The sequence below is a fragment of the Vigna umbellata genome, chromosome 1 (assembly GCF_029865625.1).
Source record: "Vigna umbellata cultivar VRB3 chromosome 1, Vumbellata_1.0, whole genome shotgun sequence".
In the NCBI taxonomy this organism is placed as follows: domain Eukaryota; kingdom Viridiplantae; phylum Streptophyta; class Magnoliopsida; order Fabales; family Fabaceae; genus Vigna; species Vigna umbellata.
Window position 1 is genome coordinate 48,281,594 of NC_142165.1, and position 25,454 is coordinate 48,307,047.

At 34.2% G+C, this 25,454-nt stretch overlaps 3 protein-coding genes, 1 long non-coding RNA gene and 1 pseudogene across 4 annotated transcripts; 3 read left to right on the top strand and 2 right to left on the bottom strand.

The window, feature by feature from the left end:
* Nucleotides 1-1,691: 1,691 nt before the first annotated feature.
* On the top strand, nucleotides 1,692-3,834 carry LOC148205574 (uncharacterized; the record flags this gene model as incomplete). Its single annotated transcript, XM_088111332.1, has 4 exons — nucleotides 1,692-2,033; nucleotides 2,697-2,823; nucleotides 2,991-3,032; nucleotides 3,471-3,834. Coding segments are annotated over 4 exons (720 nt in total), but the record flags the coding sequence as incomplete, so codon positions are not given.
* A 2,018-nt stretch (nucleotides 3,835-5,852) lies between these two features.
* Nucleotides 5,853-7,677, bottom strand: LOC148205575 (uncharacterized). Its single transcript, XR_015783298.1, has 2 exons — nucleotides 6,914-7,677; nucleotides 5,853-6,405 (listed from the first exon to the last, which is right to left on the bottom strand). It is a non-coding gene; the product is annotated as an uncharacterized LOC148205575 (long non-coding RNA).
* Nucleotides 7,678-7,824: 147 nt separating this feature from the next.
* Nucleotides 7,825-8,677, top strand: LOC124825036 (basic blue protein-like). The gene is made up of 2 exons (XM_047297573.2): nucleotides 7,825-8,096; nucleotides 8,244-8,677. Exons 1-2 carry the CDS (start codon nucleotides 7,928-7,930, stop codon nucleotides 8,441-8,443), a joined length of 369 nt encoding a protein of 122 aa, XP_047153529.1. The 5' UTR covers nucleotides 7,825-7,927; the 3' UTR covers nucleotides 8,444-8,677.
* Nucleotides 8,678-10,487: 1,810 nt separating this feature from the next.
* On the top strand, nucleotides 10,488-11,905 carry LOC124825033 (basic blue protein-like; annotated as a pseudogene).
* A 9,583-nt stretch (nucleotides 11,906-21,488) lies between these two features.
* On the bottom strand, nucleotides 21,489-23,390 carry LOC124825030 (pathogenesis-related thaumatin-like protein 3.5). The gene is made up of 3 exons (XM_047297567.2): nucleotides 23,264-23,390; nucleotides 22,059-22,722; nucleotides 21,489-21,942 (listed from the first exon to the last, which is right to left on the bottom strand). The coding sequence occupies exons 1-3, from the start codon at nucleotides 23,322-23,324 to the stop codon at nucleotides 21,807-21,809; spliced, it is 861 nt and encodes a 286-aa protein (XP_047153523.2). The 5' UTR covers nucleotides 23,325-23,390; the 3' UTR covers nucleotides 21,489-21,806.
* Nucleotides 23,391-25,454: the final 2,064 nt, after the last annotated feature.

Here is a 25,454-nt window from a genome sequence, read left to right on the forward strand (position 1 = left end):
TAAATTTAGATAAAATTGACCATGTATCTCCAAAAATTTCAGACCTTGATATTGGAAAAGGGGAGGAGATTTTTACTTTTGGACCACTCACGTTAACTTTTATAAATTTTTATTCTTCTTGGAATAAATAATGAACTTCTAGATGAGATATTGGTTTTCTAAAATTGAAGAAAATTTGCACAACTTTTCTTTTCTTCTCTTTATTGACTCTCTATAAGCTAAGTAGGTTCTCTTTCTTTCTGAAGCATGTGTTAGTTTTACCATTCAAACCTTCTGTGAACTAAATTATTTTATTAAAGCAAATTTTATATACTTCTTCACTCCATCATGAATCACGAATTTCTCCTTTAGTTTAGTATAAACTAATTCAATTCAATTTATTTGAATTGGAATATTTAAATTGGGCTTCTACGTAGGTTAAATAGATTTATTTACTACTCACTTAATTATAATCTTTCTTTTCAATTTCTAAAAAATAATAATTTTTTAATTTAAATCTAAATAAATTTCAGTTCAAAATAACGTTAGACACCTCGTAAACTTACATCTATTTTTTAAAATAATTTATTTTTATAATATTACCAATTTGAAATACAGAAAACGATTTCAGTATGTCACAAAATTGTATATACTATGAGTTTTAAGTAACGGAGATTAGACACTCAATGTTGTCATCAAGATCCGTCAACTCTTGCACAAATTTGCATCATAAGCCAAAATTAATCGATGCAAACGAAATTTAATCAGTACAAATGAAATTTAATCGGTGCAAAATTAATTGGAAGAAAATCAATCAAACATACCTTGCAGCAACAATGACAAACGTGAACAAAACAAAAATGTGAAAGAAAGTGAGGCTCATGTTCTGAGTTTTTGGAGTTTAAAAGAGCATTTGACATCGGCCATCATCCATCGTTGACGTCTAATTGCTAAAAAAATTCCATTTTAGCGCTTCTTTTGGGGTATTTTGACGTCTTGGGAAGAGGATCGGACGTCTAATATCTGAAAAAAAAAGTGACATTTCAATTCTGATTTTACAGCTTTTGGCAAAGGATTTAACGTTTGGTTTGGGAGACCGATGTCTATATCGTAAAAAATTTAATATTGACACTTAAAATGAGGAATTTTTAAACTTTTTTGACGTTGATGGAGGGAAGAGTCAATGTCTAATTTGAGTTAAACGTTAGGGACCTCTGATTGTGTCTAAAGGTAATAAAACAATGACTTTTCAGTTTTGTATGAAGATCATTTGACGTTATAACTTAAAAGAACTAATTTCTATATTTTATTTGATATCTGACTTTGAAAAAACTGACATGTATAGTTTATTTACAAAACTATCACAAATATTTTTTAGGTTGGATTTTTTTTGTTAGACATCAAACTTGTAGAAAGTATGGTTTGTAGAGAAATAAAAGGAATGAAAATGACAAAAACAAATAAATCCATAAATAAAAGGAAAATGATACTTAGACAACAAATTTTGACAACATTTCGACACAGCACACGTGTCAGCATATGAGCGGTCCACGTTTTGAGGGAAAAAGCTGGTGAAATCTGAGAAAAACTGCTTCAATTGTGACGTGGCGAGGGACGGGCACGGGCAGAGTAAAAGTTGCGTTTCAAATTTGAAATTCATTTTCGAACTTCGTAGAGAGAAGCCGCGCGAACATTGGGGACGGATGCTGTGACCTAGACAGAGAGACGAGAGAGTTGGAGAAAGGGTTCACGAGCGAGAGAGAGACGGAGTGCTTGCCGGAGTGCCGCCGTTCACTGTCGAAGGCCGTGTCGGAGAGATCGAACGCCTCCAGCCCGTTCCGTTTCAGGGGCGCCGCGGGTCCGACGTCGACCGGTCGAAGCGAACACGGCATCGTGTTCCGTCCGTTCCGGCCCAGCGACTTAGGGAGGCGTTGAAGGTGTCGCTTCGTCCCAGCTGCTTCCGTCCCTGTCCCGGAGTGCCGCCGGACCTTTCTTCTAAAGATATTGCCGTCATGAAGAGGCGGATTGCAAATGTTCTTGAACTTGGGGAAACGGTATGTATGTATTTTATCATTCTTAATTTTCTGATTTTTTATTTCTTTGTTATACTGAAGTATCATTGTAAAATACAATATTTATTTTCCAATTCACTCCAGAGTAGTTGTAGATCATCCATTTGTTTAGGCAATCATTGGATTTTTATGTGGCCAAGGAGTTGTGGAATTTCTTGCTAAGGGTAGTTCATATTCTTAAAAAATATTATCCAGTTAAAAATATTTTACTCTCAAATCTGAACGTGTAAGGAATGTGTAATTTTGACATTGTGCTTTTCAAGTTGGAACAAATAAATACAGAAAATAAGAGAACCCGAATCTGCTGTTGACTCCATAGTTGCGTATGCAAATTTACTTTTAACTTGAGTTGAGTATGGCAACCCTAAACCGTTATCAGAGAAAGCCTGTTAATTGCCATTTTTTCAAAATAAAGGATTAATGGTGTTCATAAAGATAAAAATATAAGAAACAATGTTTAAAGTTATATTTGGCTTGTATCTAACTGCAATTATTAATTTTATATCATGTTCATTTACATGTTCTCTTTATATCTTGTAAATCTTTATACTTGACTAGGCTGGAATTATATATCATATATCTACTTCGTTAAGAGTTTTTTGAGGTTCATTAGTTGGGCAGTATTAACCGATATTCTTCCAATAGGTTTTGCAAGCCTTGAGAAGGCTAAAAGGTAACAGTGACAGAAAGGAAAAAATGTCTGCTGAGACTAAGGTTGTATTTGACCAGCTAACTGAGGATGCTATGAAGCTGATGGAGAATGGTGAATACAGTTGAGTTAATCCCTCCGGGCTTTGTAGATATTATGCATTGTGTAAACATGTAATCATTTAGATAGGCTGATGAGACTCTATGTCATGCGGCTTGTTTTGATTCACTGTTTCTTTAGTTGCTATGCCTACATTATGCTTAACTTTGGCTCCTTGACCTTTTTCGCAGATGTTTATCATGAAAAGCGAGAGGTTTTTTATCGTGAAGCGGGTTAGTGTTATACACTATGCTTTATTCTACTTATATTATGTTTTGTTGTTTCATTATGTTTACATTGTTAACAACATGATGTAATATGCTGTTTGATTTTATAATTTATTTGATTTAACTACTTGGTTTTACTATTATAATACTGTTCAACTTATGTTGTTATTATGGTCATGATGCAAGATAGAACTTATTGTTCTATTATCAATATCATACATGGTGTTTGTTCATTCTTAGTGTTTGGAGAAACTATCTTTGGGCCTCCATATTAGTTAAGTGTTGGATTTTGGGGCAGGTTATTAATTGTCAATTTTTCCTTGGCTCTTCTTTCTTCTTTCTATGATGTTGTCGATATTTAGGTTTATGAGAAGGAGTGAAGGGTGCCTGTTTCGTGGTATTAACTGCTTAATGCTTATGCCTTCTACATTCTCCCCTTTTCAGAAGGATATGAGAAGTTAGCCCGGGCAAAAGAAGGCCCATCAAATCAACATTTGGCTAGTGGAGAAGCCTCTAGCACTGGTGAAGGTGATTATGATATGTTTGCTGACGAGGATGATAACAGTAAGCCATCTATAGATGAAAATAATACAGTTAGTCAATCTTCATCGGACGTCATATTGTGTGGAGGAATGAAGTGTTGCAACATTTAGGGTTGTTACAAAATGGATAGTACGAATGTCATTTATGGATTTCTTATCACTCTTTGAAATTGTGATGATTAGGTTTGAATGTACATATTTTTTGTTACAAATCATCAAAGAAATGTTCAATAAATGACATAATCAATGGTTGAAGATCATTTGCATGTCCAATAAGTGTTAAAAAAAATTCATTAAAAAATCAATATCATTTTGAAAGTTCGGATTTTCTCGATTTCTGGAAAACCTGCGAAATCTGCAGAATTCTGCAGATTCGCGCGTTCGTTCAAAATTTTGGAGTGAAAATGGGACGTTCGTCCCATTCGCTAAGAGCGTTCGGTCTTTTGAGAAATAGTAATATTAGACGTTCGGTTTCGTGTGTGTTAGCGCTCGTCCAAACAGTACTCCACCTCAGCCTTTTAAACGTTCGGTTTTGATGTAAGAGAAATGGTGGGCGTTCGGTTTCTCAATATTGACTGTATGTGCGTTCGTCCCAAACACTGTTTACCTATTGAGTTTCGTTATCTATGTACGTTCGTTCCAGACGGTGCTTATATATCTTGTTTCGATTGTAATCGTCTATGAACGTACGGCTTTTGACTGCATGTGCGTTCGTCCTTAAAGTGTAGCGTTCGTCCTTTCCTATGAGTGTAGCGTTCGTCCTTTCCTATGAGTGTAACGTTCGTCCTTTCCTATGAGTGTAGCGTTCGTCCTTTCCTATGAGTGTAGCGTTCGTCCTTCCAAATGGTATAACGTTCGGCATTATTAGCGAGTTATGACGTTCGTCAGAGAAGTGTTTCGGCCTGTTGTTGAGCGTTCGTCCGTAGCGTTCGTCCCGTAGCGATCGTCCAGAGAAGTGTTCGGCCTGGTGTTGAGCGTTCGTCCAGTAGCGTTCGTCCATATCAATTTTGTGACGTTCGGTCAAATTGTGTTCCTCCTGGCGTTCGGAAATGACGTACGCCAAAATAGTGTTCGGCTCGGAAAGTGACGTTCGTCCAGATAGCGCTCGCCCAGATAGCGTTCGTTCAGTAGTATGCGTCCAAAGCATTTTGGGACGTTCGGCCAAATAGAGTTCGGCTCGTAAATGGCGTTTGTTCTGTTGTAACGTTCGTTCCTTAAAGTGCCCAGTGAATAGTAGTCGTCCAAATAGTATTCTACAAACTATGTTGTCTAAGTTTATTTTTGACTGTTGCTGTGACCGTTCGTCCTCAACTGTGAGCCGTTAGGACGTTAGGAGCGCATCATTTGGCTGTCAGCATCGAGAAGAGAACGCCCATCCAACAGCAAGCCAGGACGCTCGTCCAGCGCGCAGCGCAGAGGACGCTCGGCCAGCACTCAGAGAAGGCTCGTCCAGCGCGGAGAGGACGCTCGTCCAGAATGTGGTCGCTCGTCCAGAAAGTGGACGCTCGTCCAGAGAGCGGAGATCGCTCGCCCAGCTAGCGGAGAACGCTCGCCCAGACGCTTGTCGCCCAGAGGGGACGCTCGTCCAGCACGCAGGGGACGCTCGTCCAGCGCGCAGAGGAGGCTGCGTAGAGGACGCTCGTCCAGCAAGTGGACGCTCGTCCAGAGAGCGGAGATCGCTCGCCCAGCTAGCGGAGAACGCTCGCACAGACGTTTGGCGCCCAGAGGGGACGCTCGTCCAGCGCGCAGAGGACGCTCGTCCAGCGCGCACAGGAGGCTCGTCCAGCAAGTGGACGCTCGTCCAGCAAGTGGACGCTCGTCCAGTAAGTGGACGCTCGTCCAGTAAGTGGACGCTCGTCCAGTAAGTGGACGCTCGTCCAGTAAGTGGACGCTCGTCCAGAGAGCGGAGATCGCTCGCCCAGCTAGCGGACAACGCTGACTGAGGACGCTCGTCCAGACGCTTGTCGCCCAGAAGGGACGCTCGTCCAGCGCGCACAGAGGAGGCTCGAACGGTAGATGTAAGTATAAATGAAGGAGCCATTCGATCTCTAACAGACCGAACGGTATGAAGATTAAGAACGAACGGTCGATAAACAACAAGCATGAACACAGAGACAAGCCGAACGTCACAGAGGAAGTAAAAATCAGATGAAAGATGGACGAACGACTCTAACAGTGACGTTAAAGACCGAACGGTTTGACAGGCAGAAACAGTAAACGTGCAGAATTCAAAACCAGCAGAAACGCAATTGCAGGAACAGTAAACTCGCACAATAAAGCTATCAGTACAAACAAACGTAAAAATTAAATTTCAAACAATCAACAACAGTATAAATTAAATGGCAGACACACAACAACACAGATCAGATTTCAGAAGAAATTTAATCGCATCAGTAGAATAAAATTGACAATTCAGTAACAGGAAATTAAATGACATTGTTCATTCAAATTAAAATTCATTACAATACACAAAGCCAAATTCTCAAGTCTCGTTCTGGTGCTGCCTCGTGCGTTTCCAGCCAGGTTGCCATGCTGTTGTCTCCCATTAGCAACCTTTAATGAATTTCTTCCATCACTCTTTTGCTTCTCTGTCAGATAAAGCCATGTGGGGCCCTCCATTTTGTTTACACTTCTGCATGTTCTGCACACCATCGCTGCCCATGCTGGAATAAACAAGGTCTGTGTCAGCTTTCCACTTCTCTCCCATCTCAACATGTGCATCCAATTCGGCTGGACTTGAAGACGGTGTGTGTTGTCGTTGCTGCTGTTTGATGCAGCTGGACGTGAATGCTTCCAACGTTGCAGCTCCCAAGCTTCTCATGGGCGTGCTGCTGGAACTGCTAGACGGATGGGGTGTGAATGAACAGAAAACGGAAACTTAATACATAGTATTCATATTCAAGCACAATGAATTTAATTTAAACTCTCTTTAAGAAATGCCAGATATTTGAACTAGACAGGAGGTGACCAACATGACAGTAATCCCCAAATCAAAATAACACAGAATTCAATGTATAATAACACTACACCAACACAAAAACTGAAATAAGTGGGTACCTGGGTGCCAGTTTTTGCACACCAAGGCCAACTACGTCCATCACTCTCATTTTGGTGTGGCTTGTTTGTTTTCCCTCATTTCAGCTACTTCTAAGTAATTTGGGAACAATTCTTAACATTTTATTAACAACAGAACAATGTAAGATTAAGCAAAGAAGTTGTATAAAAATTGGGAACAGAACAACATCCACTTGGGAGACGTTTCATACATAAGCAAATCAAATCCAGATACAACATCATCCATGTATTCAACATTCATTGCACTGACAAATCAAAAAAGAAACCAACCTTGAGTGAAGACCACGCGTGGCGGTTGGAACAGAGCCGATTGCCTAAGGTGTGGGTGGGACTGACAACCCGGAAAACCCCTCTTTTTGGTCCTCCGAACATCCCAAACTCCGGCGAATCTCCCGCGGCACTCCGGCGGCACTCCGGGACAGGGACGGAACCACCTGGGACGAAGCGACACCTTCAACGCCTCCCTAAGTCGCTGGGCCGGAACGGACCAAACACGATCCCGTCTTCGCGTCGAGCGGTCGACGTCGGAGCTGCGACGCCGTCAAACGGAACGGGCTGGAGGGTTTCGATCTCTCCGACACGGCCTTCGACCTTCAACGGCGCACTCCGGCAACCACTCCGTCGTTCTCTCTCTCGAACTCCCTTACTCCAACTCTCTCGGGCTCTCTCTAGGTTAGACTCTCTCAACCTTCACTTCTCTCTAAAATTGTTCAAAAATGAAATTCAAATTTCAAACGCCAAACAAAAACCCCTGACCGCTCCCTTTTCATTTCAATTTTTGAAACGCACAACCCAGACTGCCCGTGCCCGTCCTCGCCACGTCAGCGTTGAAGCAGATTTCTATCAGACTTTCTCAGACGCAGCAGCTTTTTCCTGCAAAAACCTCAACCACTCAAACGCTGACACGTGTCCTGTGTCGAAATGTTGTAAAAAAACGTTGTTCGAGTATCATTTTCCTAAATAAAAAGGTCATAGATATTTGATACGGTAAATTATGTAATTATTTTCGTAGTAGAGAAGTAGGAGCTATTTTTGTTGAGTAGTAACCATAATGAGGTTTTGCAGAGACATGTGGGTTTGGTCACAGTTTCTCGGACAAAGGAGCCTGCTATGCATATGCTATTTATTTACTATGTGACCAACCACAGAATAAGTGCGTGTGTCCCTCACTCCTCCGTTATAAAACCACCCTTTCTTCTTTCCATTTCCAACAAACTTTTACTGTCTCTCTTCATTACTTCTCTAACTCTGTTCTGTCACTTTAACCACAAAATTAATCAAGAGATGGCTCTGGGAAGAGGCAGTGCAGTAGTGCTATCACTCTCTCTCTGTTTCTTCCTGCTTCACTCTCACATGGCTCATGCTGCCACCTACACAGTCGGTGGTAACGGTTGGACCTTCAACACTGTTGGCTGGCCCAATGGCAAACGCTTTAGGGCTGGTGACACACTTGGTTCGTTTCCTACCTTTCAGACACTTTTTTCATAAAGATGTCTGAAACATGAAGCACCGACAACTTTTCTGCATGTTTTTTTTTCCGTTGCACAAGTTCTGGTTTTTTCCTAAGTTTGTTAAAAACATTTTCGTGTGTGGTTTGCAGTGTTCAAATATGCCCCCGGAGCTCATAATGTGGTGGCGGTAAACAGGGCTGGGTATAGTGCTTGCTCGACTCCAAGAGGGTCGAAAGTGTATCGTTCAGGGAATGATCAGATCAGACTTGCTAAGGGACAGAACTTCTTCATCTGCAACTTTGTGGGTCACTGTGAATCTGGGATGAAAATTGCCGTCAATGCTGTTTGAGTTTGTGTTCATCACTTTCGATAACTATATATATATCTCAGTGCTTTCCTACTCATACGTATTGTAATGCTAATTGCACCCCTCTTTAGTGGGAACTTATTTCAGTTTAATAAGTGGATAACATAGGTATGTGTGAGAAGAAAAAGGGTAGCTTTCTGTGCTCTCTTCTGTATGTTACTTATTTTCTGTTTAAGAATAAAAAAGTATGTCGGCAATATCATATCTATCTGATAACACTTTTTCATAAATACACTTATTATTCAATACTTTCGTAATATATATTGTAAGATTATATAGTCATCATTTTTCAGAATTGTCAGCCTTTTTAGAAGGTTGACCAACCCACTTTTAAATGATTTTTAAGATAATTACGTTATAAAATTTAACATGTTTTTATCTTATACTAAAATTTATGATTAAAAAAAAATAGCAAATACATTTATATTGTCGGTGCACTTTTTCAGATATTTATAAATCATTTAATTCAATTTGTCTGACATTGGTAATGTGAATTTATAATACATTTTTTATATTTTAAAATTTTAATGTGTAATGCAATTTTTTTTTAGTTTTAGATAATTCTAATTTAATGTTTGACCAATTCAATGAGGATATCCAGTACGGTAATCTGGACCACACCGCATAAATTTTATTTCTACTTCTACTCTGTAAACCAACCACTTTTTCATTTTCTATATTCAATAATTTAATTTATATTTAAAATTAAACAATGTAATTTTATTTGAACTAAATAATTTAATTTAAATATAGTATTACTATTCAAGGTTGTTACATGAACCTAGGAAGAGAACAATGACGTTTAGTGTAAGGTTTTTCAGCGAGAAGATTTGTTACGATTTGGTAACAATGTGGCGTGAATAAATGTATATAATAATTTAGTACACTATTTTTAATCGAAATATATTATTCATTTTATTTACTTTTGTTTAATGTACAATTTTCAACTAATGTTGAACTTTTAATAATCTTCTTAAGTATGGGTTGTATTCATCTCAAAAATCTTTTTCTTATTTCTCTTTTATTGGAAGTTCTACATGAATTAGAAAAGGATTATTACAAATACAAAAATTTAATTGAAGCAAATAAAGATTAGGAAGTTAATTAGATAATTCAAACAAGTATAAAAATTTAAGCCTAAAATAAATAAATAAAATAAAAAAGTCTTTAATTAAGCAACAGCAGTGGAAAACTATCTTACAAAATCAAATATAAATCAATTATGTTTTTGCCAATATTTTTCGTTTGTTTTTATCTCCGTTTTAGATTAAGATAACCACAATATAGTTTATGTGAACTTAATCAACATAATAGATAATAATATATTCTTTTTATGAACATGATGATTAGGATTCAACTTTTTTTATTGTGTATGGACAAGCCTTTAATAAAGAAAACATAAACTATACTTTTCCTATCCCCTATTATTTGAAAAACAAGTCGTTGGCAATACAACAAAAATATAAATTAACATTTCAACTATAAGGTACAATTTTTTAATGTAAACTTTTGAGAAGAGTCAAAACACACAATTATAACATGCTTGTGTTAAAGTTCATCGTATATTCACACATTAAAGATCATATCTTTTAAAGCATTGGTGGGTTATAAATATTAACCCTAAAACTTGGAACTCATGTGAATCAACTCACATAAACTTAATTTTGGACTCAGCCCTAAAACTTTTCACATTATAGGATCCACCTGTGATTAAAGCACATGTATCTAACTATAATGATAACTAAATTAAAATGATTATGACTCTATAGGGCCAAGGTGTATTATTTCTCTCAAATCAAAACCATTATGACTCTGCTCCGATCCATGTTCTTGAGTCATCATTTTGAACCATAATAAAGGCCCCAGCATTTCTCAACCACCCCATTACCAATTTCCATCATCTTTTGCTATAAAAACATAAACTTTTCTTACTAACATCATCTTTGGCTATAAAAACATGAACTTTTTTCTTACTATAACAACAAAGTGTTTTTCTTTCTTAATCTTTTGTATTGCAGTTAAAAGCATGGCCCTGGGAAGAGGCAATGTAATTGTTGTTCTAACACTGTCATTTTGGTTCAGTCAGTCACCTACACAGTTCGAGATGCAAATGGTTGGACCTTTAACACTGTTGCTTGGCCTAAAGGGAAACGATTACACTTGGTTAGTTTCTTTGGATCTTAATTTTTATTCATATTTTATAAAGAAAGCTCGAGAGATTAATTTAAGAACTTAATAGGAAGGGTTTGACTAACCAGTCTACTTAAGACACTAATTATATATCTCCGTTAAACCAAACTAGTTGCTTCAATTATTGCACACTGATAAAGTTAACGTAACATATATCTAGTAATTTATCATGTCATTGAATTTATTTGTGTGATATGAGTTACTGATGTGACAAATTTAACTTATTCAAAAGATTATATATAGCAGTTGAAAATCATGTTAAAAAACTACCAAATTGGCGATGGTTGAATATCGTAACTATCAGAAGTTTAAATAAGTTAAAAGTAAAGTAAAAATGATTTTTTTTGAATGAGTACATATAAGAAAAGTTAATACTCAAAGACATTTAAAATTTTATATTAAAAAAGATTGAGAATTCTTATATGAACAGTTCATATTTAGAGATAATTAATCTCCTCAAGCTTATCCAAGTAAAACATTTAAATAGTGATATCAGAACTAATGAGTTATAATGATATTCAATCCGATGAAGACAAATATGTCATATTGTGATAAGACGCAATTTTAATTAAAATTAACATAAATAAATATGTTAAAATAAATGAATTCATGAGACGAATAAAAATTCAACTCATACTTATAAAGAAATTATTATCAATCTAAGTATGAGTTAAGAGTTTCATATTAAATAAAAGTAAGAAAAAAAAATAGACATCAAATTTTAAAATTTTATATTAAAAATAATGTTAATATATATCTTTATAATATCCCAACAAAAATTCCAACAATTAGTATTAATTAGTTATTTTTCAACATTGTAATATAGCTTATATCACATCATATATTCATTTACGAAGAGTTCTAAAGATAGAATTAAACAACTCAAACAAGAACTCTTGATGACAATATTACATTTTTACTAAAATGATATATACATATATATATGTATATACATATATATATGTATATACATATATATATATGTATATACATATATATATATTTGTATATATATATATATATATATATATATATATATTTGTATGTATTGTAGTTTTCAAGTACAGCCCTGGGAGTGACAATGTGGTGGCTGTAAAGAAAGGTGGTTACAAGACATGCAAGACTCCAAATGGTGCCAAAACCTATAATTTAGGAACTGATCAAATCAAGCTTGTGAAGGGACCAAACTACTTCATCTGCAATTTCGTTGGTCACTGCGACTCTGCTACCAAAATTGCCATTAATGCTCTTTGAGTTAGCATTCCACAAAACTGCACTATCTTATGTGGTTTCAGTATTGTTTGTCCAATTAAAATGAGGTTTTACTTCACAACACAAGATAACAACTATTTAATGCTTTATATTTCACTTTTATCTTTTTTAATTTTCATCTTCTATTCCTTTTTTGATTTAGTTATCATTCCTCACTGCCGTTTGTTACTTACTTCTGTCTCTGATTTCATACAACCTTTATTGAATTATTGTCACACCTTGTTTTTTTTAATTTTTGCATTGAGCTAAGTTTGATAATAAATTTATCAATGTATCTATTTTCCTTAAAAATCGACTAATTTCTGTATCTATTAATTTGAAAAAACTATGTTATTAAATAATAATGACTTTTAAGATGCTTACTATAAAAATTAAAATATTTATTTAATTTATAATTGAATTACACAGCCTACACATTAATTATTTCCCACAAAAAATAGTTAAATTAAAGGCTCAAACAGTTTTGTCCAAATTTTTTAATTTCCTTGACGTTATTTTCTTTTTCTTGATGGAAAAAAATACTACCATATAATATTGGGAACCTTTACGTTTTTCCACCAAATTTATATATATAAAAAAATGAACATTTGCATTCATACAGAAGAAATAATTCAAAATACAATAAATTTTGACTAAAGCTTGATAATTAAAGCTAATTACAAGGTAAAGAATAAAAATACAATAATACAATTCATACAGACTGAATATTTGCAGAAAAACAAAGTTACACGAAAAACAATATAAGCTAATTAGTACATCCAACTTTAAATATCGAGAGAAGAATCAATGGGCCCAAATCCAAATAACTAGCATGATCTTCTTTACGGATATTTCTTAAACTGCACCTCCATACTTTCTTCATGCACCTCCATAAGCAAAATAAAAAGACAAATTTCCCCTCATATTCTTCCCTCCTCTCCGCCTCCACCCCATATTCTTGTAAAAGTTGTATTTCAAATTATATAATTTGAAATGCATTCTATACTTTCCATTCTAGTTTGTATAATCTATATTTTAAAACGTTTTCGAATTATTCACTCTTAAACTCAAAATAAAAAAGAATAAAATTAGAATTTTAATATGGAGAGACGTAAGAAGCACTCTTACATTTCATTGCATTAATAATCCAAGATTTTGTTTTCGGCACTCCAACAGTGACTTTTGCTTTCGAGAACTCTATAATTTCTTTTTACACCTACATTGACCAAACTAACCTCGTTAATAATATTTAAGAGAGTTTTTGTAACACAAGATTAATTGGCTCTTTCTAAAGATATTTCATGGTGTCGGTAATTTATAATCCTTGACTTGTTTTTCACATACATTCTCCTTTTTATTTGTGCACCCTTCTTTACATTTAATCGTAAAATTATGATTTAAATACCATGTTAATATTGTATTTGTTTACTTTGTTTGTTTGAAATGGTCCTTATTTTTGGAAAATATTCATTTTGATTCTTTAATGTGTAATTTTATGTTTAATTTGGTATTTTTTTTATGACATTGTTTACATTGTTAACGACATATTGTACACATTGATAGTATTTTCTTCCATGGCTCATTCAACACAGTGTACACATTGCTACATTATCATATTCGACCTCCCAACACATCAGAAACTCTAATCACCTTCATCAGTCACCACACATCTCCATTGCACATTGTCGGTGATGACCTATTTTCGTTCAAAACGCAAACCACACATGCATCTTCTTCCAAATCAGAGTCAAGTCTATTGCATCTTCTCAAATCAGGTTTCGACATTGTCATCCTTTGCTCGCTAGCATTCGAACTTCACTATAGTACTTAGAAGACACAAATTTTGAGCCAGGAAAAACCAACAAGACACAATCGCACCACAAGTCATGTGTGAAGCCTTGTTGGAGATGCAACCCACCATATCTCTACGCAAGAATCGCACCACCAAAACCCAAAATCGCAAAACATCTTTGTCCACCTCGACACACTAAAACCTTCACTGCGAGCATGAAAATAACAATCACCACACCTGAAACATCGTCGTTCACCATCAAAACCCTAATCACAGAAATTAATCCAGTGAGAATGAACCTAGAACCACCACATTTGCGTTTCTCTCTCGCGCGATGCCGCAAAACACTTGCAATACAATGTCGAAACAACCACAAAACCAAAAAAGCACCACCCTGAGCTTTAAAACTCTTCCACTTGAGTCCAAACAACTAGAACCCATGATGCAGATATGCAAAAATTGTTTTACCACGCAACAACCACCTGAAAGAGAAAAACCATACTAGAAAACACAATTCTAACAAGCAATAATGAATGATGACGGTGACAGTGAACAACGATATCAACAGTGGTGGCGAGGGTTCCTAATGTGTTGGGAGATTTAAGATGATGTTGGACAATCTACATAAGCTAATAACATTATCAACAATGTCTTGGGAGATTGAAGATGATGTTGGACAAGCCACATAAGCCAATATTGTTAACATGTATCATCTGCCGTTAGCAATTTAAACAGCATATAAGAAAAAAAGACCAAATTAAATGTAAAATTACATATTAGACTAGTACAAAAATCGCGTACAACGTCAAATATTTTGGGCTTTTAACGGCGACTTCGCGAATGACGTCATATTAGGAGATGTTAAATTGACGTCGAATTTAAAAAATTTGACGTTAAGTTAACATCGAATTTTGTCAATATACGACGTTGACTTAACATTGAATTTTGTTAATATACGACGTTAATCACATTTTTTGTTTTTTTAATTAATTGTGATACATTTTTACAACTCTACGAGACCTTAAAAGCAGAAAAACAACAAATTTCAGTTTTTGGTATTTTATAAAGCAAGAACTATGAACATAGTATTAAGGACAAACAACAATAACCAACAACAAATAAGTTCAATCAAACAACAACAACAACAAACAAGTTCAACCAAACAATAACAACAAACAAGTTCAACCAAACAATAACAAACAAGTTAAACAAATAAGTTCTTCAAAACGAAAACGAAAACTAACCTTCAAAAGGTGGGTTCGTTGGAATAAAGTGTCGTTACCGGTGACAGAGAAAACAGAATGCGCCTATGAAGGACAAAAGCACGAAAATAATCGGTCAAAACAAACGAAAATCATACATAAAATGCATTTGTATCAAATGAAAGAAAGATTACATGTGATGGTCATCAAACTTCGTTCGAGAAAAGTTTGAGAAGAGAAGAGGGTCTCGCGCGCTAAGATAAAGTGAATGAATTTTCAATCTCCTACTCAAATTTTTATTGAATTCACTAACATTTTGACGTCTAATGCTGAGACACGACGTTTAATAATTGCATTTATTTACAAAAATATCACTGGTCATTTTTAACGTTGACTATTCAGTGATTGGACGTTAAACGTGTGACGTTATACGATGTTTTTGCACTAGTGTTAAGAAACCAAAATGAGGATCATTTGAAATAGAGCAAACAAATACAAGAATAAAAAAAAGTATTTAAACTTAAAAGTATTTTGTATTAAACATAGGATAGTTAGTTTTTTTTATGTAAAAGGAAAAATAGTTTATGTATCACCAAAATAAAATAAAAATGTTTAAGGCTTAATACCCTATTTTGTCCCTAGTTTCGCTCGACAATATCAAATTAGTCCATCATTTAAAAAGGGCGTCAATTACGTCTTTACTTAATAAAATTTATATCAATGAAATCTCTTCCGTTAAATCCGTACAAACGGCGTTAATTATTTTTCTCTCTCTTCTATTAACGCCGTTTGTACGGATTTAACGGAAGGGATTTCATTGATATAAATTTTATTAAGTAAGGACGTAATTGACGCACTTTTTAAAGGATGGACTAATTTGACATTGTCGAACGAAACTGGGAACAAAATAGGGTATTAAGCCAATGTTTAAATATATTTCTACTCTTTTAAGTTGGGATATTTTTTTCTATTGATTTCATTGTAAAATATGAATTAATTAGTCTAGTGTATAATTTACTAAAAGAAATCAATAAATACTCAATTAAAGGGACTGCATAAAAGTCGTAGTCCATTTACAATCAAATCACGTTACGCTTAACATTAATCAAAGTCATTTCGAGCCAATTTCCTTTATGGAACAATTACCATAAGTAATTGACTGTAGCAATAAATTCATGTCGTTTTGGGACAGAAAATGGGATGTTTTTCTCTACCCTTTTTTGCAAACAATAAATTTTACGTTTTTTATTATTTTACCTAAAATTCCTTTTTAAAATAAAAAAATACTATATTTGTTTCCTCAACTATAGAACTGTTTTAAAGTTTAAAATAATATTAATTATTTTTTATGTTGATTATATTCTTAGTTTTAATAGTAAAATTTTTGAAAAGAAAAAGCGTATACAACACTATAAATGTTGTGGGTGTTTTTTTTATTTATATATATTAAAGAAAAAGTCTACATATAACTGATCAACTATACCTACGATATTTATAGTATTGTATATAATCTTTTTTTGTTCTTTTAAAATGTTCACCTAATTTTTAATTAATTTACACATATATGCTGCATTTATTGTAATTAGAAATAAAATAGAATCACACTATTTTATCTAGATCAGGAAAATTTATGCTACGTCTCAGTTTCTACATATTATAACAGAGTAGAACAAAGATAATAACTAAAGTCAAGCCATTTTAAAAGAAAAAAGTAATTGATAAAAGAAGGTAAAACTTTATATATATAAGGAAAAAATGTGAATTTTTTTTTCAGAAAAGGTAAGGATTAATAAAATAAAGTATAAATTTAAACAAAATCATGACTAGAGATAAGCTGAAAGTGTACTCTATGGTCATTTGAAAATTGCTACATAATATAAAATTCATGAACCTGTTAAGTGGGGACCAACTTAGAATATCTTTGAGAAGAAAATGGCCATTACATAATCAAGTAATCATTTTAAACTTTAACATAAGGAACTTCCTGCCATTAATTTCTTTCAGGCCTGACCCCAGTGTCCATCAAAATGAAAGATGAAGTTGGCCCCGCCAGAACAAATTAAATCATAATATGAAATGTAAAGTCATGCATATATGCAGGAAAAAACATCTAGGTAGGGTTCATAAATCTGTAATCATTATGGTAGTTGCATTGCCTTATTCTTTTGGTGTAAGTTGCACTGCAGTATATAATATTATAAATAGATAGATATAATGAGAAATAAAAACTGTTTATTTCTGGTTTGGAACACTGAACACTGATTCATTGTTGCATCATATGATGATGATATCTGTCAGCTCCAAAGGGCACTAATAGATTCCTCTCCCATTTACAAAGAATTGATGTAGCTGACATAATAAACCCTTTTGGTTGGTGGTGGTGGTTGGTGCTATGTGAGTGCATTATGTGGACAATTTAGGGCAGGAATTTGGTTTCCATTTGAAAACACTACAACTCATAATGGTGGCCTCAGAACAGCATTGCCAAGTCTAAATTAATCATACCCTAATGCTTCTAGGAATCCAATGCTGCAACTGCTACAAGGCTCTCACACTACCCAATGGAGTTTCAACAAGTGGAAGCGCATGCAAATATCCCACAACACTTTTTCAGTTTAGATCATTGAAAAGGTGCAACATTGCCATCAAAGCCAAGACAAAAGTTTAGGACACTAACAAAAGGGGAAGTTAAATAAAACATTTACTTATTCACGTTCGAGTTCAGCTTAGGTGGTTGACTTTAGATAACACCAACCAAATAAAATAAAATAATATAATAGGTTATGATCAGTGAGTTGCTTCCACCCCCAAGATCCTCCTTTTGCTGGGAAAAATAAAAGCAAAAACTAAGTACCTTGTGTTCACCAAGCAGTGCTCTTGCTTCCTTGTAGAAACGTTACATGTTATAAAGAAGGAATCTGCAAAAATGTAAAATGGAAACTCATTAGGGTGAGACATATAAGAAGTTGCAGACTGCATATGCTGAGAACAAAGTTAAAGGAATCATGGCATGAGTGTATGAAAATTAACATGTGCATGATGTGGAAAACTATGATTATGCAGAACTCAGAAGAGATAATATGAAAGATAAGAGAGCTGAGGCCACAAAGGGTTTCTCAGAATAAGCAGATTCACATAGCTCGTTTGGTGTTCTGGCCACCTCCAGTTGTTACCAATCTTTAATGGAGGTGGACAGAATGCCAAACTGACTATAGAACAAGATTCTGAGAAACCCTAGAGGCTATATAGAGCAAAAGGGAATGGAAATTCTGGGTGAGATTTGAGGATGATGAGATGAGAGACAGGTTTTGACTAAGCAATGAGGAAGAAATAGTTTTGTATGATGAGTTTTGAAATGGGAGTGGCCTTTTGTAGAAAGAAGGTATAGCATGCATGTAGTCGTGCTGTCTGTTGGAATATTTTGGGCTTTTGGTGCTTCTGTTGTTTTCAAAGACTTTCAATCTCTTGGTTTTTTCTACAGAAGTTTAATTGCTGCTATATATATCTGCTTAGGTGTTGTACATTTATGACAAAAATAATGTCTACTCTTTTTGAATTTAGACTTTTGAGCCCTTAGAGTGCAACATTCTTTGCTGCTAATTATATTTTGCAAATGGTTAATTCTTTGACATTGGTTGTTATGTCGCAATTTGCTTGCATTGTGATTTCACTATGCTTTTTTGACTTGCTTCCAAAGGAGGAAGCAAAATGGGCTGGCCATGTCCCCCACTCAGTTTCTAATTATTTAATTTATTTCTCACTTTGTCACACACTAAATTTTTACTATTTTTTGTATCATTTATGTTGTATTTTAAAAATATAATGTGTTCAGTATATATTTTGAAATATGTTAAAAACTTTTTTAGTATCCAATAAAAGAATATATATTCTTAACGTTGGTCAAGTTGAGATAATTAAGATGACAGTGATATATATCTCACTTGAGTTACAAAAATGTTCTTAATCAACTTTTGAGATTTATTACTTTAGAATATGCATTACTTTTCGATCTATCCATAATTTGTTTATTTACATATAATGAAAAATCCTAGAAACATGTTTAGAAAATGGAATAATCTAGAACTATATAGGTTAAAGTTTTTACTATTTGGCCAGATTTTGGAGTTTGAATGTCTGGACATAATGATAAGAAGTGTTCGGTTATATAAAATAAAATATCCACCATGGAAAGAGCATGCACATATTCAAAAGATATATTAATGTGAATCATTTAAATTTTGTTTTAGTTTTAAAATTGTCTAATAGTCATTTTTTCTATTACATAATCATGACACACACTTTTATGGAGTGTAAAACATTCTCATTCCTTTGAATCATATTCCTTTACGGCTAATTTTACTCGTTAAAAGGAAAAACTGAACAAGGTTTTTGTCTGAAATGGTGGTTCTAGTTTTGCACAAAAAATGTCTCATGGTTTTCAAAATAGATTGGTTATGAAAAACCCTAGAAACTGTCCAGCTCTTAATATTAATGGATGACAAATAAGATAGTTAGATCAATAAGGTTAATTATGATATCGATTTTCCATTAATTATGATATCTTAAACATTTTAAACCTTAAACAAGTTTTTTTATATAGTCACTTGACAAACATAAAAATTGAAATGGATTTATACATAAATTAAAACTAATTTATGTGTTACGTTATAAAAACTTCTATATAACTTTTTAAAAAATTTATGTTTAGCTTAAATAAAACTAAATATAATATAATACGAATAGAATGTGATCATTTTTCTTTTACATATTCCTTTTTTAATCTTCAATATAATATCAAATTGCAAGTCATATTTACTTTTAAAATAATTATTCATTCCTAAATTATTACTTTAAAATTGTATCACATTTTATTTAATTTAAGATACTTTCTTTAATATTTTTAAGTATTGGTAACTTATCGATTGCTTCATAATCTATTGTAGAGTTAAAGTCTCTATAAACTTTTAACATAAAATAGTAAAATACTTTAATACATGCACTAAAATAAAAAACGGTAAATAGTTTTAGTAAAAATTGTAAACTCATGATATATAGCTATTTAATTTTCTCATATATCAAAGAGGCTTATTAAATAGTTATAAAAACACTTATATTAACTCTTCATTTTTATAGCAGTTTTTTACTCTTAATAGAAAATTTAGCAAATATTGACTTGAGATCCATAATGTTGTACCAATTAATTGCATAAAGTTACAAATTTATCGTTTGGCTTTAATTCTAATATTGAATAAAAAATTACAGTTAAGTAGGTTCAGCAATTTGATATGGCTACTTAGAGAACAACCTTTTGGATCTTTTTCCAGTATTTCTTGAAACAACATTGAGCATTGTTCATTCTTTTTATGGAAGTAAGGGTTATAAACTGAAGTATATCACATAATGAAAGTGTTACCCTATGGAAGACAACAAAATGTGGTAACAGATCTTAGTTCATAAGGTTGCTTCCCCACCCATGTCTTTTTTTTTTTTCTCTTTTATTGCAGGTCCCATCCCATGATAAAAGATGGCTGATGTTCCATTTCATTAAATATTGCATTTCTTTTGAAGCCTGAATTAAAGAGAAAGGTATCTTCGTAAGTTTAACTCTGAGTATGCTGCTTTTGTATATGCAGATTAGCTTCACATACATCCATGAATATGCAAATTGAACTTTTTATAAATTAATTATATAAGTAATAGAAAAAAAAGTAAATAGTTGTCTTAACCTGTTCTAATTAAATTCTTGTTATATGGAAATGCCAGATATAGGAAGTTATAGCAATTTTATGTGGTTAATCTTTTGGATCTTTTTTCATTGTGGTACTCCTATTCCTATATGTGGCTTGAACCAACATTGAACATGGTTAATTCTTTCCAATGAAATCAGGGTTATAAATGGAACTTTTCTACAGGTTCAAAGTGTTATCTCAATGGAGACAACAAAATGTGACAGCAGATCGTAGTTCATAAGGTTGTTTCCCCACCCAATGCCCTTTTTCTCTCTTTTCTTTGTAACTGCAGGTATGATGAAAGATAAGTGAAGTTGAGGATGACAACGAATGGACATAATATTTATTTATTGGATATCAAATTTACAAAAACAAAATTTATTTTGTTATTTATTGGATATTCATTTAAAAAATATTCATAGATTTTTAAAATAGGGCAGATATCCATGTTATAGATATTTTAAAAAAATTATATTTTATAAATTTTTAAAATAAAATATAAAAAATTAAAAAATATATTTAATAAAAATTAAATTGAATTTTAATATTTTATGGATAACTTTAACTTGTTTATAACGGATATTATTGAAATCTGATTTAAAGATAAAGGTATCTTCCCGTTGAATTCTGATAAAGGTTCATTATATGCAACATGAGTTTAATTCATGTAAGGGATCAACACGAATTTTAACCAAACACATTGAGTTTATGTTATTTTTATTTAATACGAGAGTTAGACTAAGATTTATTTTCATATGCAAATAGTTCCACATGCATCCATGATCATGCAAATTCAACTTTTAAATCGTCTGATTGGTGTAGACAACTTCATTCAATTTTCCAGTTGATTTTTCTGTTACAACTCTAGTAAATTAGGTGCCTTCTATTTCAGTATTCTTACAAGAACTGTGTGTGTAACTAGTACTGAAAAAAGTGATAAGAAAATCCGAAGATTCAGGGAAGAAATTCTTTACATCATTCATGTGTTAATGCATGAGGAAACTTTCATGTGTTTAGGTGAAATAAATTACGTTGAGAAGCATATTCTATGTTTGTGCATATAGCTCAAAGAAAATCGATGAGCATAAGAAGTTGTTAAACTGAACCAGTTGATAGCAACAAAGAAAATTTCAACCAAAAGAATTGTTGTACAAAGAAAAGGCCTTCAATCACATAATTGGCTAAGGCATGATCCATAAAGTGAACATGTATGTCAATGGTAACATCAGGATCCACCAGCTCTGTGGTATGGCTTTGTAAGCTTTTGATCGATTACATACGGCCTGTTTGTCGTGATAGGAGCATGTCGTTTGATTCCTGCATTCAACAAGAGTAATCAAAAGAAATAGAGGCAATGATATGAGAAATATCTTGTATAATCCTATGATGTGTTCCCATTTCTTGAAACATTTAACTTTCAAGACCAAACCTACCTTGATCCACAGAATACGACAACAAAGTCTGCTTTTGAACAGGTTATTAGACTTGTAGGGTCATCAAGTGCAAAACTATACGCTGCAGGGCACACTTGTTTGAAAATTTTGGAGTAGTTTGAAGGCAAACATGTTGCAGGGTTTCCATAAGTCCCTCTGCAGCAATACTCGTCAGTGTTGAAGACATCACACGCACTACGGCATCCAATAACTTTGTCATTGTCCTTTGAAGCCAATTCTGAGGGGCAATTCTGCCTCAAATCTCCATCACAGCCAACAGTGCTGCAGTTTCCTGTGCCATTGATGGCTTTCACTACTATTGGTAAGTTGAAGCCATTCACAAGGCTAACATCATAGTAATCAAGTTCACCAAGGCTGAAGTCAGCACTTGTTGCAGGAGGGTTTCCAGGGCCAGTGCAGTTTATGCTGGTGCCACAGCCACCAGTTTGGCACTTTCCATTGCCACCACTGTCAAAGTTGCAGCCTGTTCTGGCCCATATCCTCCCACTCCATCCATCAGGAGCAGTATAAACAGTTGATTGCCCTGCTTTCAATGTGAAGCCATCGCCACTGTGGTTGTCACTGCGTGTTACGCCAGGCCATATTGTTTCCTTGCAGTAATTTACCAAGGTGAATGTCTTGCTGCTTCCACAAAGTTCAGGTGCTGCCAACCAACAAATCAAAACACCAAGCATAAAAGTAAATTTCCATCCAAGAAAAAGCATAGAAGCTCCTTGTTTTAAGAGCTTATAATTTGGTTAAAATCTCCCTTATGGGAACTTAGTGTACTAATTTACTAGTTACCAACTGTGTTAGTGATGAACCAAGAAAACTATCTAATAGGAATTTCAATCTTTTTTTAGTGTATTGATCCAAATAGGAATATTGAAAGTTGGGAATAGAGGAAACTCTAAAAATAGGATAGCACAAACCTCAAGCGTGCAAAAAACAGACTTTTTGTGTTTTTCTTTATAAAGTGTTACTTCACAAAACAGACCTGTAATATGAGGTTTGTATCTACGTGTGTGTATTATGAATCTGCATTATGTAAGATTTTCAACCCATGTAGTAAAAGTAAATGTAAGTGATATAAGTGGAACTTCAATTGGAAAACATCATTAAAAACATTTCAGGAATAGTATTTAAGGTTTACACTATTTGCTTCACTAAGGTTGGAAACAGATAAAGCTTAAAGAAGGAAATACCTGAGGTGATGACAATGAAGATGGAGGTGAGTTTGAGCAGTGCAATGTGTGTATTAGCCATGCTCCTTCTCTGTCTCTTAGTTATGTGACATTTGATGTGGTGTGAAGGGTTGTTATTTAAGAGGACAGTGGAAGAATACGTGAGGAAGAGAGTTTGTGAACAATACTGACAGCCTAAACAAGCTTCCTTGCTTAATCAGACCAAAAATACCTTGCCCGCTTATGTCACACTGATATCTTAAAAACTCATGTTTTGCACCTTTACGCACTTTTCACTAATCTTACAAGTCTTTCCTTTATTTAACCTTTCTCTTGTTTTAAGAGAATCAAATTCACTTAGATATCTCATTTAGAGGATCATGTTTTAACTGACATGGTTGGTCAGATAAAAATGGATTCTCAATCTCATATATGCGTGACTTTATTTTATCTTTTCCTTTTTCAAATGTTTCTTTAAAATTATGGGAAAATGGCACCACTTAAGATGAAGAACAATATATAACCTATATAATGCAGAATCGCAGAATAGACATGAAAAAATTAATAATGTCTTGCCCTGAGGGATGCTTGTTTCTCAAGTGCAAATAGGACCTTTTCTTCCTCTGAAAGGAACTTTTCCAGTTAGAACATAGAGTCTCAAAGCAAAGCATTGCAAAACTGTGCACGTCATGGATCTGTTTGTTGCTTCCTTAGGCCATGAATCTTTCTGTGGTCCATTCTATTTGAATGGGAAAGAGATTAAAGATGTTTGATCTCAGGTTCCAAAGCTTCAATTTCCAACAGAAATTGCCTTATCAAAGATTGTACTATCAGGAGGTGATTTTGATGTTTCTAAATTTCTCAAAAGGAAGTTTCTGTATTCTCTTACTTTGTTGAATTTGACACTTTGTCTCCATATTCTTTCATGTTCTTGTTGAAGTTCATAAGCCTCTTCCTTTGCATCTCATCTTCTCACTCACATTCTATAGCTCAATTATAAGGAATCCAATAAGAAAACTCTCAAGGACTGTTCTGGAACCTTCCATTTCCCTTTTTCTCTCCAAATTTTTTAAATCCTTCCATAACTTTGATTTTTATCTAAAACAATTCTTGTAAAGAAAGAGCAAGAAAAGGTTACAGTGATACCTCTATTTTATAGTTTATTTATACATATCTAGAGCTTCCATTTTTAGGTCTAAACTGTAACATCCCAAAAATACAGTATAAACTATATCATAGAATAATTACAATTAATCATAATTCAGATCAGTCTTAAAATTTAAAAGAGCGTACGGTTCTTGGCCGAACGGCCTTTACAAAAAAGTTAAAATCTTAAAATGTACAGAATAAGCAAACATGACCGAACGGTTTACAAAATGAATTACCGATCGGTCAAATTACTCAAAGGGAAAGGTGACCACCTTACATTCAAACTAAACTACTGACCGAACGTCCTATTGTTCGGTCTTCACTTCTACTTCCACCAAATTTTCTTCTTCTAGAGCCTCTTCCAGCAGCTCGTCTCCTTCTGCTCACATCCACACGGATGATCATTGCAACGACAATGACGGACGTACAAAACGAGACAACACAGGAAACACAGGGTAAGCTTATGTAATTTAATTCAAGTATTACACATACATTTCACATATTCAGACACATCAAATACATTTCAACATACACTTCAAGCAAGGCCTATCACTAGACTGACTGTCCGGACGGTATGAATTCTGTGTAGCTACGACGTTCGTGCACCCGGGTGATGTAGTAACTGGAATACTCTCATCAGCTGTCACCCGAGGTTAGTCCGTTCCGTCCAAAGTACCCCTAAGGACTAGGACCTCCTGCCGTTCCCACACATGACCTACCCTCCTCTACGTGAGGACGAGTTCTCACGGAACATCAGGATGAACCGCCAGCTAAGCTTTACCATTCATACTTTACAATTTCAATAGTTATACATGAGTCGTTCCTCCCCGGAACGCTCGTTCAAAAATCACAACGTTTCCTTCATCTCATATACTCTTCATCATTTATTATCCATCATTTTACTTTCATCTTTATCATCAATATTAAGACCATCAAATACCGAACGTTCAGTCCTCACTAAGAACGAGGATGAGCACTGTGGAGGAGACCAAGAAGTCGTCCGTTCCAGATCAGAATAATACTGAGAGAGTTACGATTAGGTTTTAGGAATAAACCGAGTATT